This window comes from Lepus europaeus, chromosome 9, assembly GCF_033115175.1.
Source record: "Lepus europaeus isolate LE1 chromosome 9, mLepTim1.pri, whole genome shotgun sequence".
In the NCBI taxonomy this organism is placed as follows: Eukaryota; Metazoa; Chordata; class Mammalia; order Lagomorpha; family Leporidae; genus Lepus; species Lepus europaeus.
Window position 1 is genome coordinate 19,741,476 of NC_084835.1, and position 13,950 is coordinate 19,755,425.

At 50.2% G+C, this 13,950-nt stretch overlaps 1 protein-coding gene and 2 non-coding genes across 3 annotated transcripts; all 3 read right to left on the minus strand.

Annotated features, from left to right (window-relative positions):
- Positions 1 to 5,385: 5,385 nt before the first annotated feature.
- On the minus strand, positions 5,386 to 10,224 carry RPSA (ribosomal protein SA). The gene is made up of 6 exons (XM_062200665.1): positions 10,171 to 10,224; positions 9,293 to 9,458; positions 8,215 to 8,333; positions 6,714 to 6,959; positions 5,772 to 6,066; positions 5,386 to 5,534 (listed from the first exon to the last, which is right to left on the minus strand). The coding sequence occupies exons 2-6, from the start codon at positions 9,423 to 9,425 to the stop codon at positions 5,440 to 5,442; spliced, it is 888 nt and encodes a 295-aa protein (XP_062056649.1). The 5' UTR covers positions 9,426 to 9,458; positions 10,171 to 10,224; the 3' UTR covers positions 5,386 to 5,439.
- On the minus strand, positions 6,493 to 6,648 carry LOC133767362 (small nucleolar RNA SNORA62/SNORA6 family). The gene has a single exon (XR_009866849.1). It is a non-coding gene; the product is annotated as a small nucleolar RNA SNORA62/SNORA6 family (small nucleolar RNA).
- On the minus strand, positions 8,403 to 8,552 carry LOC133767361 (small nucleolar RNA SNORA62/SNORA6 family). The gene has a single exon (XR_009866848.1). It is a non-coding gene; the product is annotated as a small nucleolar RNA SNORA62/SNORA6 family (small nucleolar RNA).
- Positions 10,225 to 13,950: the final 3,726 nt, after the last annotated feature.

Below are 13,950 nucleotides of genomic sequence, written 5' to 3' on the forward strand. Positions count from 1 at the left end.
AAATTCTGGATCCTTCCATGTCTGCGTGCAGGGTGGCTAGATTTAGCTGGAGTTCTTGTCTCTCGCAGAAGTTCCCAAAGCAGCCCAGAGAGATTCGACACGGCATTCTGCATCTTTTCTACCGTTTCTCGAACGTCACAGATTTACAGATTTAGTCAACGTACGGGCAACCCCCCCAAAGTAACTCAGGCCCCAAAACCTGACATTTTCCCACCGTGTAACAGGAGGCACGGCTTCTGAGCTCAGGCTCAGTCTAAAGCCAAGGAAACTCTTCCTCTTGACCTAATTCTGGATCACAGAGCCGGGCTTCCCCTTGGCCTGCCTCCTCCGATTCTGCTGTCACGGTTCATTCAAAACGGTGGGCTCGTGGGCGGTCCTGCTCAGCTTTGGCCGCTTTTGATCACACTTTTGTTTTTGATGTTTCCATGTTTAGTAGCGTAACTAAGGATGTTTTTCTAAAGATTTTATTTACTTAGGGAGAGACAAAGAGAAAGGTCTTCCATCCGCTGGTTCACTCCCCAAATGGCCGAAAGCCAGAGCTGGGCCAATCTGAAGAACACAGGAGCTTCTTCCAGGTCTCCCAGGCCATCCACAGAGAGCTGAGTCTGAAGAGGAGCAGCCAGGACACGAACAAGCACCCATATGGGATGCGGGCACCGCAGGTGGAGGCTTAGCCTACCGTGCCACAGCACCGGCCCCAGGATGGGTTTTTAAATCTGATCTTCATGTACTTTGTGAATTCTTGAGAATTTCAGGAAATTCCCCACCTTATCTCTTTGATAATTGTTGTCTCGTTTGGGTTCTCCCAAAGAGAACATTTGCTTCAAGATCCCTTATCGAGGTTGGCTTGATACTGCTGTACAGCATTTCATATAATTCTGTTAAATAGTTTCTACAAAACCATGTCTATTAATACTCTTGGTGGCTGGGGGTAAGACGGCGTGGAATCATCACACACACACCAGGAGTTGGCAGGAGCAAGCTAGAGACGAGCAGCTCAAAAACTCATTTTATTTTAGTTAGTGCAGCAGCTTATATAGGGGTTCTAGCCAATCAGCTCATTTCTTTAGTCAGCCTGTAGGTGCTGGTACTTCTGTGGCTGCTCCCTGCCGCCATTTCCTGGTCACTCGGTTACAGGTTGCTTGTGGCCGCCGGCGCCATCTTCTGTGATGGCTTCTTTTCCCCACAGATAACACTGTTTGCCCATTCTCTTCTCTCCCTCTGGAATGCAATTATATTAGTAGAACCTCTAAGTTTACCTTCTCTGTATCTTTTTTTTTTCACCTTTTAAAAAATTTAAGGTATACAAGTTTCATGCATTTTATACAGATTTAGGAACATAGTGACACTTCACCCCCAACATTCCCTCCCGCCCATGTTCTAACCCCTCCTCCTCCCTCTCACATTCCCGCTCTTAATCTTTACAAAGATCTGTTTTCAGTTATCTTCTCTTTTGTATTTTTATGTACTATCTCTGTTCTTATAATTTCTTTTTTTTATTATTATTATTTTGACAGGCAGAGTGGACAGTGAGAGAGAGACAGAGAGAAAGGTCTTCCTTTGCCGTTGGTTCACCCTCCAGTGGCCACCGCAGCCGGCGCACCGCGCTGAGCCGAAGGCAGGAGCCAGGTGCTTCTCCTGGTCTCCCATGGGGTGCAGGGCCCAAGCACTTGGGCCATCCTCCACTGCCTTCCTGGGCCACAGCAGAGAGCTGGCCTGGAAGAGGGGCAACCGGGACAGAATCCGGCGCCCCGACAGGGACTAGAACCCGGTGTGCCGGCGCCGCAAGGCAGAGGATTAGCCTGCTGAGCCACGGCGCCGGCCTGTTCTTATAATTTCTTCATATATTTTTCTAGTTCCCCAAACCCATTTCCAACAGTCTTTTTTTCCAAGTGTCTTAATCTGCTCATTTTTAAATTGTGATGATCGCATTTTCATGTCTAAATTGCCAAGAGTATTAATAGACATGGTTTTGTAGAAACTATTTAACAAAATTATATGAAATCCCTGATAAGGGATCTTGAAGCAAATGTCAACCCAGCCCCGTCATTCCTGCAGGCCTGAAAGCACGCGCAGTCTTGTGTGTGGCCGTGATGGCCTGGAGGACTGCTCTCACCGGCAGAAGGCTGTGGCTTTCTTCTGCCAGCTACAATGGGAAGACAACTCCCTGAGTCAGCATTAAGCACTAAGAGAAAATGCAGGAGTCAGGAGCTGAGGAGAGGCAGAGAGCTTTCCCCTAGGGATGTGATGACAGACACCTCTGGCAATTCTGGGTGCGCTTCGCACCGCCAGTTTGGACTGAGCCAGCCACCCAGAGAGAGGGGGACAGTGCTCCTTCACCGTGTCTTTCAGCAAGGACTCACAACTGGAGTAGATGTCCACCTGATTATAGTCTTCTGCCTTGTTCCCATCTCACTTCCAGAAGTATCTGAAGGAGGGAAGAGATAAACACATAGGTGAATTTCCCATGGGCTGCAATGGAGGGATGCACTTTCCTCCATCAGAAACACCCCACGGCCTCTGGTATATCTCGGCTCCCCAGGAGGGTGGAACCTCTTGATGAGGCTTCATTTGGTGAGACTGGACTACAGCTGCACTCTGCGGGAGTTTGTTTGCTCCTGTTGGATTCTCTACAGTTGGCTCCCTTTTCTATAGCAATTCTTTAGACAAGAGGTTTCTTCCTGTTCCCATCATTTTCAATTGTTTCCATGGAAAATATTACCTGCCTCTCTGATAGAAATGTAACTGCCACAAGGTCACAAGTTCCGCCTTAAGTCACTGCTCTGTCCCCACTGCTTAAAATAATGCTTGGTCCTTTATGAGAAATATCTGTGGAATTCTGAATTCTATTTTGCTTGATCTTCTTTGCAGTAGAATTGGGGAATTCTGGCTGGGACTTCTAAATGCATAGGATGTCTTGTACGTAGGTTTGATTAGCGACCTCAGCCCTCCTGCCTTGCAGAAGATATAGATTCTTCAGACCAGGTCAGAAACTGCCTGGAGATAGTGACATTTACCACTGGACGTTTGCGCTGTTCTCAATGTGGGTCTTGCTTAAAAGGGTACATTACCTGTAACTGAGTTCACCAAAGGATGTATCAAATTGCTACATGATTAAAAACATTACTGAAGGACATAAACAAAGCAGGGAAGTTTGCCTACCTAAAACCACAGATTTTATAGTTTTAGTAAGTAGGTGTGTCACTGGGCCAGGGACAGACTGAGAGCTGGGAACATAGGAAGCGCGAGTCAAACTCGAGATAGATGCTGGATTATTGAGGCTGCAGTTCTGAACAGTGAGGAAAAGTGCTAAGGATTGTGGTTTTGTATGGTTTCAGGATTGTGAAACCACAGGACATTATCTAGTTGGGGCCAGCGCTGTGCCGCAGTGGGTTAACACCCTGGCCTGGAGTGCCGGCATCCCATGTGGGTGCCGGTTCTGGTCCTGGCTGCTCCTCTTCCGATCGGCTCTCTGCTATGGCCTGGGATGGTGGTGGAGGATGGCCCAAGTCCTTGGGCCCGTGTACCTACATGTGGGACGCGGGGGAGGCTCCAGATAGAGTACCTGTCTCTACCTCTCTCTGTAACTCTTTCAAGATTCATTTTATCTTAAAAAAAAAAAAAAAAAGAAAGAAAGAAAAGTTTAAACCCGACAGAGAGGTAAACTGCACCAGAATCAAAAATGTTCAAAAAGTGGCCATGTAATGCCCAAAAACTGTAACCCACATTACCACTACAGTATGCTGATATCACAATATAGAAGGCAACATACACAGGCGACACTGAGGGGAAGACACAAGTCACACAGGACATGCTGATTCCATTAACAGGAAGCTCAAAAACAAGCAGGGAAACTAAAGTTCATGATTGGAAGGCGCATACTTAGGCAGTAAAACATTAGAGTCAACCAAGGGGCTGAAACAGCAGCTCTGACGCTGGGAGGCTCCCTGGTCCTGGCACTTTTTCATTTCACTACATTAACACATCGTGTGAAGGGTGATGCGACGGCCCAGCCCAGTCCCAGACCACACCCAGTCCACCTCTGGGGACACCGGATCCCTACACCATCATGTGAGCCTGCTGCTTTGACACCCTCTCCCCAGGTAGCCTGCTCACGTGCCCCAGAACAATACTGAAGAGCGTGCTCCTGGGATCCTGTTGGCAGTCTTAGGCTGCCAGGATTTACCACCAACTCTTTAAAGTCACTGAATCTTCAACCTTTCTCAAAATAATTACTATCTACCAAATATTAGGTTCTGTGGTAGTCCAATTTCAATGGGACTTTATCAGAAAACTGTGCTTACTGCCTGGAATCCTATGAAGAGGTCCCCAAGACACTCAGGAGAACGCAAGTGGAAACTGGTTCTACACTTGTAGAAGGAAACCACACCCACCCCACCCCAAGGAGCACCCTGAGTTGGAAGCAGCAAGATGTTTCCAACAGGCTGAACAAGGGCATTATCTTCAGGAAAAGCTTCTTTGTGAAAGATGAGGTCTGGGAAAAGGTTCACTTGGGCCTGGTCAAGTGCAACATCAGTTGTGAGGGGCAGGGAGTTTCTCACGCCAGGAGGGGCTCCCAGCACTCCTGGTGCCTAGAGCAGATGGGCACCTTCATGCAAGGTGCTGATGAGTGTCCCATCAGGTGGACACCACCAGGCCAAAGAACATGGGGTTGGACAGGCTAACAGCTTGAGGGACCTGGCCCTGCAGCTGTGGGGCAGCCACTGGGACATTGAGAGGTAACCCGACTTGGACTGGCTTGCTCTCGGTTGGGCCACAATCTGTTGAACAGGGACAGAGAACACTATATGGACTGTGAAGTTGAGGCCCAGAGCAAGTCAAACCCGAGTGGGAAATGGCAAAGTCCCTAATCTAGGTTATCCTGGTTCCCACTCTGCCAGGGGAGAACACCTGCCTGTAACCTTGGATTCTAGAGAAGGGGAGGTTTGGGAATCTGGGGAACCTATCAGTGCCTAGAAGGTACCAGAAAGGAAGGTGGGTTTGTGTGAGACCTGGCTGACAGGCAGGTTCCAGACAGAATGGCACCCACTAACAAATTCTCCCCAAGTGCCAGAAGTGTGAGCTTCTCTATCACTCATTCCAACAGCCTCCTCCACCTACCACCTGACCAGATCCCCCACCCTCCTCCGATGCCATGCAGCCTCCCTGCTGCCAGCTTTCCAGCCCTCACCAACCACTTACTCCAGCAATCTCTGCTGCCAATCACCCAACGTACTCCCCACACCAATGCAAACGACAATCGGTTAGCATCCCCGGGACTACCACCCATGTATGTGCAACCGCTCACATCTATCAGAGGCGCCACACATCCAAAGACATAAAAACACTGCCAGGCATTTTGATGAGGAATTAAAGAGATTCACAGACTGTAGAAACTGGTGTTTATTTTCCGTCAACCTCATTTCCATGACAAGCAGCTTAAGACCACTCAGTGGTTGTTCCCACCCACTCGGTGGCCTGAGCAGTGGGCGCCGCAGACCAGTCTTCAGTGGCGGGCTGAGCACTCCAGTCTTCTGTTAAGAAAAACAGTGAAAATTTAAGCCATCAGCTCTGTACCCAAAATAGCATTCTCCTCCCCCCACCTCTAACAGCAATCAGATACAGACTTCCAAGGAGAGAACAAGTTTCCCAAAGTACCCGAAATCAACTTGCCAAGGGATTTGCAGCTACGCTAATTAGGATTCAACCCTCAATGCCAGCTAGAACAAGATCCTGAGATCGGTCTGATACACCTGTACCTTGGTACGTACCGGTGGGGAACTGCTGAATGGGCACGGAGGGCACCTGCACGCCTTCAGACCAGTCAGCCACCTCAGGCTGAGTAGCGGTGAACTCAGGCGCTGGGGCCGTCCATTCGCCCTGAAACTCCTCCTTGGTCACAGCTTTTTCAGCGGCGGCCTGCTCTTCTTTTTCAATCTCTTCAGGATCTCTGTAGAAGTAGAGATCAGGCATGACCTCCCAGGGGTGTTCACGGGAGATGGTACCACGCATGCGCAGAACCTCCCGGGCCAGCATCCACCACATCAGACCCACTGAGTGGGCTCCCTGCAAGAACATCAAATTAACAAATGACACCTCGTCACAGCTAACATGTCCCTCCCCTACATCACCTAGGTACCCTTCCATAAAGAGGTGTATCTCTTCTGAGCTACTGTAACAAGGAACATTGTTCTAGAAACCTTAACTGGGCATTGCAATCATGACAATTTAAAAAAAAAAAAACACCCGTCAGGACTCTACCCCAATAGACAGCCCTGAGCATTGGCATTAAAACAAACAAACCCCTTTAGACCAATTCTGACTCACACACAACCCACCTTTTTAGAATTTTATTGCAGGCCTCTGTTGGTCAGAAAACTGAGAAGCCACTGCCAGAGGTCTAAGTAGAGCAGTAAGTATGAAGAAAGGCAGAAAACACAGGATGTCCTCTAAGTGCTTTCATTTCTAACAGCTGTTAGGCATCAACACCATACTTGTAGCAAGCATCACTACCCAACTCCACTCATTGGGCCCGGGACCCTTGTGGTTGTCAGCGAGAAACTTGCCTCTCATGTAGCACACTACCTACACTTGCGAGTTCATGGGCCAATCAGTGGCCTCCAACTCCAAGCTCTAACAATGTGCACAGGAATATTCAGCTTCTTCTACGAGCACGTCTATTTGCAAATTCTCCTCTAGATCACAATCGCTACCTTGTTGTTGCACGGGATGGCAATGTCCACGTAGCGCAGAGGAGAGTCTGTGTTACACAGAGCAATGGTAGGCAGGTTCACGTAAGAGGCCTCCGTGAGAGGCTGGTGGTCAGCCCGAGGATCAGTAACCACCAGAAGCCGTGGTTCCCGGAAGGCTGCCTGGATCTGGTTAGTGAAGGTTCCAGGCGTGAAGCGGCCAGCAATGGGAGTAGCTCCAGTGGCAGCAGCAAACTTCAGCACAGCTCTCTGTAAAGAAGGAAACTGAGTATTCTCAGGGCCAGCACTGAGCATAGTGAACTAAGCCTCTGCCTGCAGACACCATCCCAAAGGGGTGCCAGATCATGTCCCGACTGCTCCTTTTCCAATCTTGCTCTCTGCTTTGGCCCGGGAAAGCACAGGGACCCCGCACCCACGTGGGAGACCCTGAAGCATCTCCCAGCTCCTATCAGCCCAGCTCCGGCCATTGCAGCCACTTGGGGAGTGAACCCGAAGGTGAAGACCCTTCTCTTTCCTTCTGCCCGTAACTCTACCTCCAAAATAAATACATCCCCCACAAGCTGACCCCAGTTCTCTAACCACAGAAAGCAGCCTCTGCAGAGGGAACCCTCAAACTCAAACACCCCTTCCTCAACAATGAAAGCATCAAATTCACCAGCATTCACCAAAATGGTGTCCTCTCTGTGGAGTACTCAGACCCTGGGAACATGCCCACCTCCCGGCCCCAAGTGGGTGGGTTACTTTGTGACTTGGACACCTTAACTCACCTGCATTTATGTTCAAGTTGTCTCCCCCACCGCTTATTTTTCCTCCTCCACAAAGTTTCCCTTCAAAAACCAAGGCTCCTCTGGCTGCCATAGCCAAGCACCTGACCACACCTCCAAGCCCAATCTGGATACATTTTTACAATTACATCTTTTTACTACACACCACTACAGGTATCCAGTCACCCTCAGCCCTGGGGAGTAAGTTCCCAGGAAACCTCATGGCAAGCTGCCTGTCAAAATGCGAACCCTCAAGGACAGTCTCACGAGGTGCCTTATCAAAATTCATATCAAAGGGTTTATGAAATCCTTACAAGAACCTTATAAATCAATTTCAGTCATCAGTTTTCTCAACAGAAAACAGTAACTGTGAACAAAACTGCAGAGAAAAGTTTTACTCAGTTACTTTGAAAAGAACTGAGTTGAAAGTTATTAGCACTCTTAACACCTTCCTGAAATATGCTGTGGCTGACATCTACTTTTTGTCCCAGCATTCCATCATTTTAATAAGAAATTATGATTCCTGGGAAGACATGAAAGGTTGTTTCTAGATATTTAGTGTTTCATTAGAAATTCTGTTAGCACAAATGCCAAATATGTGTGTTAAAGTTCCAAATAGTGACCACTCATGGCTCAGTCCAGCTTAAGTTTTCTCAACAGTGAAATTATTTTCTTATACTTTTCTATGTATTTCCAAAATATCTACCAACTCTGTGACAGCCAAGGGCTCTCCCACACACCTGGCCAGTGTTCCTGGAGGATATCACACTGACATCAGCAGGGTTTTCAATGGCCACAATAGCACGAGCCGCCAACAGAAGCTTCTCCCAGGTCCTCTTCAGATTGATGATGTAGATGCCTAGGGGAGGGACAGAAGACTTGTAACTCCAACCTAGCTGCACAAACGGGCAGAATTCTGAAGTCCTGGGTATGTGGCAGTGAGTACTATCAACTCCAGTCATGGAGACAAGCTCTACTGGTGTTAGCGAAAATCCTGCCATTGCTGTAGCACACTTCCGACACTCAGAAGGTCACTGGCCAGAACTGGCCTCCACTCTGAGCTTTAATAGTGTGCGGGCCTCCTGGGAAAGCAGCAGAAGGCGGCCCAAGTGCTTGGGCCCCTGCCACCCACAAAGGAGACCCAGAAGCTCCTGGCTCTCCGATCCGCCCAGCTCCAGCCATTGTGGCCATCTGGGGAGTGAACCTCTGCCTCTCCCTGTAATCCTTTCAAATAAAGTAAAATTGTGCTAATCCTTCCTAAGATCCCTGCTACTCTAGTCTGCACTGGTATCAGATACACCCTAAAACTCTTCATGGGGGCCGGCTCTGGGGCACAGCAGGTCAGGCCTCTGCCTGAAGCGCCAGCATCCCATGAGCACCAGTTCGTGTCATGGCTGCTCCACTTTTGACCCTACTCCTGCTAATGGCCTGGGAAAGCAGTGGATGGCCCACAAAGGAGACCTGGAAGAAGCTCCTAGTTTCCATCAGCCCAGCTCTGGCCCATGCAGTGGATGAAGATCTGGCTCTGTCTTTCTAGTTATCAGAACCCATTCTTCTCATCTCCTTCATGACCCAACCCCAGCCCCATAACCTAGCAACTGCCATGCTCTTCCATTACAGCCCGAAGATGTGTTCTCCCACTAACCAGAGCACCTCATCTTCAAAAGCACGCTCCTAACCTAGGGATCCAGGTTCACATAGCACTGAGCAGACAGCCCTCGGAGGCAGAGCCATTACAAAGAATTATACAGCCTGTACTACCCATCAGAGAGCAGGGTCAGAACTCCTACCTACATCTACAACAAACCAAGGACTAACCATCACTTTTCCTTTTGTAGATGTACTGTTCCATCTGGAAGTCAAGGTTGGTGCCACCTAGGTGGGTTCCTGCTGCAAGGAACTTGAGGACGTCCTCCTCCTTCATTTGCAGGACATCAAGGGCTCCGGACATTGTGACAGCTTCCCTTTAAGTTACGCCGGGAACCTGTGGGGGAAAGTAATTAACAACCTAGGTTAAGTGCAGTCGTGTCCATCTACCTCCTCCGAGTTCTACCAACTTCCTGTTTAAGAGCAGCCTAACAGTGGAGCTGCGACACCGCACAGCAGCTACGTGCCCAGTAGCACAGAAATGCAGTGCACCTTGCTAAAGCGGTGGCAATGGCACCGCAGCCACAGAACGCAACCTCGCGGAAAGCGCGCTGAAATCCACTGAAGGCACGCACGAGTTACTCAAAAGGCAGTAACTCCGGGTGGAACGCAGCCATGTCTGCGGGCAGGATTCAGGCAGACGAGCGGCGGGCACCTGGGAATGACCGTGTCACACATTCACAGCCAGCTCTCCTCTAAACCCCACCAAGGGCCTCAACTCCTAACCTGCAGGGGCGAAGGGGCAAGCCGACTAGCTCGAGGCGCTGGTGCGGTCCGCGCCCGGGCCTCAGCCAGCTCTCGGCAGCCCGCCGACCCGCGGGCGGACCCAGCCCCCAGCCCCCAGCCCCCAGCCCGAGCCCGCGCTGCAGCGCTCCCGGGGCCGTCGGCATCCGGCCACGTGCGGGCCGGGCCGCCCGCCTGAGCGGGACCGCGCCAAGGGGGAGGCGGACCCAGCCAGACTCTCAGCTCCATCTCCCTGCCGCCTATCACAGCGGAAAGTTTGCTCTGGCGGCCTTGCGAGGCGCCAGGAAACCCAAAAAGGAGCTCACCAAGAACAACGCCGTATGGAGCCCTCGCCAGGTAGCGCGGAAAGGACAGGAAGCCGGAAATGACGTTATTATATACTCCGTCGACAGCCAATGGCAAGGAAAGCCGAGCGGAAGAGAGGCGGAGCCGGAGGGGCGCGTTGCCCGGATGTGGCTTCTCTTTCCGGAAAGCGGGCGTGCGTCGTGGACGCGGACTCTGGGGGCGTGGCCAATGGGCGGATCTGGGCGGGGCCCGGGAGGTTGGCACCTGGCTCAGGTCCGGCCCTAAATCCTAGCGAGGACACGGGCCTGCCCCCAGCCGGCCAGCGCTGCTGCCCGTAATGTAGCGTAGGTAGGTTTTGTTGGATACGATGGGCCTGCACGTTCCATAAACAAGCGCTGAGGGCTTCCCTTTGAGAACGGTGTAGCGGCTTATAATTCAGATTTTAGAAGGTCAGGTACAAGTTTTCCTAGAAAACCAAAGACGAGACCGCACAGATAGTATGCATGGTACGTTCTGCCAGGGGCTAAAAGTTCATCAACAGGAGATCAGTTAGCAAGCATATATTCCGTTCAGTACAATACTGTGTAGCTGTTTAAAAATATTAAACTATGTCCTGTGCTACAAAACAGAGTTCAAGGATCAGGGCAATTATAAAAAAACTTTTGGGCCGGCGCCGTGGCTTAACAGGCTAATGCTCCACCTGTGGCGCCGGCACACCGGGTTTTAGTCCCGGTCCGGGCGCCAGATTCTGTCCCGGTTGCCCCTCTTCCAGGCCAGCTCTCTGCTATGGCCCGGGAAGGCAGTGGAGGATGGCCCAAGTGCTTGGGCCCTGCACCCGCATGGGAGACCAGGAGAAGCACCTGGCTCCTGGCTTCGGATCAGCGCGATGCGCCGGCCGCAGCGGCCATTGGAGGGTGAACCAACGGCAAAAGGAAGACCTTTCTGTCTCTCTCTCTCTCACTATCCACTCTGTCAAAAAAAAAAAAAAATTTTTTTTGAAGCCCTCTGCACTCAAAAGACGAATGTAAAAAAAAAAAAAAAATTGCAAATAGCCAAATTGTTGGTTATCCTGCTCAACCCCCAGACAATCTTATTTTCAGAAATGGCTCCCAGATAACATAACGTGCACCCAGGCTGCGAACCACTGAAGTAAGAAGAGAGAAACGGGGCGATTTCCCCTCTCCCCCCATTTTTTTGGTAGTTTTGAAATCTACGAGGAACATGGTTTGGTTTGGTTTTTAAACAAAACAAAGCTCCACTACTGGAGCTGACACAGCAGAGGCATAAACCCCATCAACTTGGCGTCCTTAATTCTCCCTGGCAACTGCTGAGAAGATCTGCAGACATTTTGGTCCTCCAAACACAAAGGAAGACTCGGAGATGTAGCTAACTGGAGAACAACTTGCTGGCTTCTATGGACAGCAGGAACTCCAGGGGACTTTTCTGGACGCCTACAAACCATCTTAGCAGCCCCCTCCCCAGTGCACCATGGGGTCTCAGGAATACTTAGGACCCCCTGGGCATTGTAGAGTAACTATGTTTAGACTTCTAAGATTTATTTATTTAAAAGACAGCACCTCAGAGAGAGAGAGAGAGAGAGATTCACTCCCCAAATAGCTGCAACAGCCAAGGCTGGGCCAGGCTGACACCTGGAGCCAGGAACTCCATCTGGGTCTCCCACGTGGGTGGCAGGGTCCCAAGGACCTGGGCCATCTTCCACCGCTTAGCAGTGAGCTGGTTTGTAAACAGTGGCTGGGGCTGTCACAAGCAGCGGCTTAACCTGCTGGGCCGCAATACCTGTCCCTAGGTGTTTCTCCACAGAATCCTAAGATTTTTTTTTTTTTTCCCATGAATTAACTTGGTCCTTGAGAACTGTTCTCCGTGATGAAAATGCCCGACAAGGAAGAGTCAACAGTGCAAAGGAAGAAAACTCAACATGATGGCTGCAGATCCTGTAAGGGTCCCTCAGTGAGAGGCAGGGCCGCAGGTCACAGGTGAGCACCCTCATCACTGCCCGAGTCCCTCCCCTTGTTCTCTATGCCCACTTCTGATGACAAGGCACTTCTGATGACTTTGGCAAACTTTGGTTTCTGGGGCTTATATTCCTTTTGTGAAGAGCCGGGCTTAAATGATTTTTTCCCCAATGTAAGATTGTACGAGTGAGTGGAGGCAGAGAGAAGGGGGGGGGGCTCTGTTTCACGGGGTGCTGTTCTGGTTTGCAGCTGGAAGTGCAGAGATTCAGAGCCTGGGGCACCCAGCTGGCCACAGGCATCAGGTCCAGCTTGGGCACCTTCGCACCTCCCTTTCTACACCGGACTTCCGCCTTGTTGTTCCTCGCCTGTGTGTCTGCCATCCAGGTGTCCTACAAGCTGCTCTGCACGTTGCCTAAACCGTGTTCGACGTAACCGTGTCCCCCTCTTAGCCCAAAGCTCTCATTCCCTCTTCTAAGTGAAATGGAGCCTCCTATCTACCAAAAGCATCCTTGCCACTTTTCTTCTCCCTTGGTAGTTTCTGTCTTGTATAAGGGTACCTCAAAAGATTCGTGGAAAATAGAAGTTTAAAGATAAGTTCAAGGCCGGCGCCATGGCTTAACAAGCTAATCCTCCACCTTGCGGCGCCGGCACACTGGGTTCTAGTCCCGGTTGGGGCGCCGGATTCTATCCCGGTTGACCCTCTTCCAGGCCAGCTCTCTGCTATGGCCCTGGAAGGCAGTGGAGGATTGCCCAAGTCCTTGGGCCCTTCACCCGCAAGGGAGACCAGGAGAAGCACCTGGCTCCCGGCTTCGGATCAGCTTGATGCACCGGCCGCAGTGGCCATTGGAGGGTGAACCAGTGGCAAAAAGGAAGACCTTTCTCTCTGTCTCTCTCTCTCTCACTATCCACTCTGCCTGTCAAAAAAAAAAAAAAGATAAGTTCAGTATGGTGCTGAAATCTTAAAAGTGCATGCATACACAGAGGTTTTCAAAAGGTGGATGGAAAATGCACATTAAGAAAAAAACTGTGCATGGATTTCAATTTTTAACCAAGATATTATTATTATTATGAATTTATATTATGATGCTGTGAACTTTTCTTAGTAGGCTTGTAGTAGTTCATGCACTGGAATCGCAGCATCTACACATGCTGGGACTCTGGACAAGTCACTTAATCTCTCCCTGGAGGTAAGAGCTGTTGACACAGGAGCTGCCTCTCAGCCTGGCTGAGTCCCTCTGCCCGCAAATCATGTTGGAGGCAACTCAAGAGGGAAGAGTCACTTCATGTTCATGTTTTCTGAACCAGGGAGACTGAATGTCCTATTAAACAATGTATATGTCAAATACTAGACTTCAAAGGCTTAAAAACCAAATCACACTGTACACTCGAGTATTTAAGAAATCACATTAATTAAAACAGGACAGTTATTCCCCAAATGGAGACAGGCCTGGAAACTCTGGCTGGCTTCTGCCAGTTTGGTCCCCAGTCTTTAGGGCATCCTCACCTGGGCCCAACAGTCCCCAAATTGTGGGATGACAGCTGCCAGCAGGAACTCCCAGGCTCAGGAACAGCCTGCAGGATGCTCATGGAGTTCACTGAGAAGGCCAAGTTCACAGAAGTCCGGCTGGATGAGTTCTCAGAGCCAGCTGTGCCGAACCTTTTTACACAGATGGGAAAACTGAGCCCAACTAGAACCCAATGTTATACAGAAAGTTGAGACACAGTTACTGTTAACACTCATGCCTCTTCCAGTTTGTTCCTCTGGAAACACAGGTCTTGGGGCCAGTGCTCTGGTGCAGCAGGTGAAAGCCCCGGTCTGCAGTGCTG

Coding starts and splice junctions, on each gene's coding strand:
- RPSA (XM_062200665.1), bottom strand. CDS start 9,425: ATGTCCGGAGCCCTTGATGTCCTGCAAATGAAGGAGGAGGACGTCCTC. Junction 8,334..9,292: donor CTACAAAAGGAAAAGTGATG/GTTAGTCCTTGG, acceptor TCCCTCCCCTAG/GCATCTACATCATCAATCTG. Junction 6,960..8,214: donor CCTCCAGGAACACTGGCCAG/GTGTGTGGGAGA, acceptor CCTTCTTTACAG/AGAGCTGTGCTGAAGTTTGC.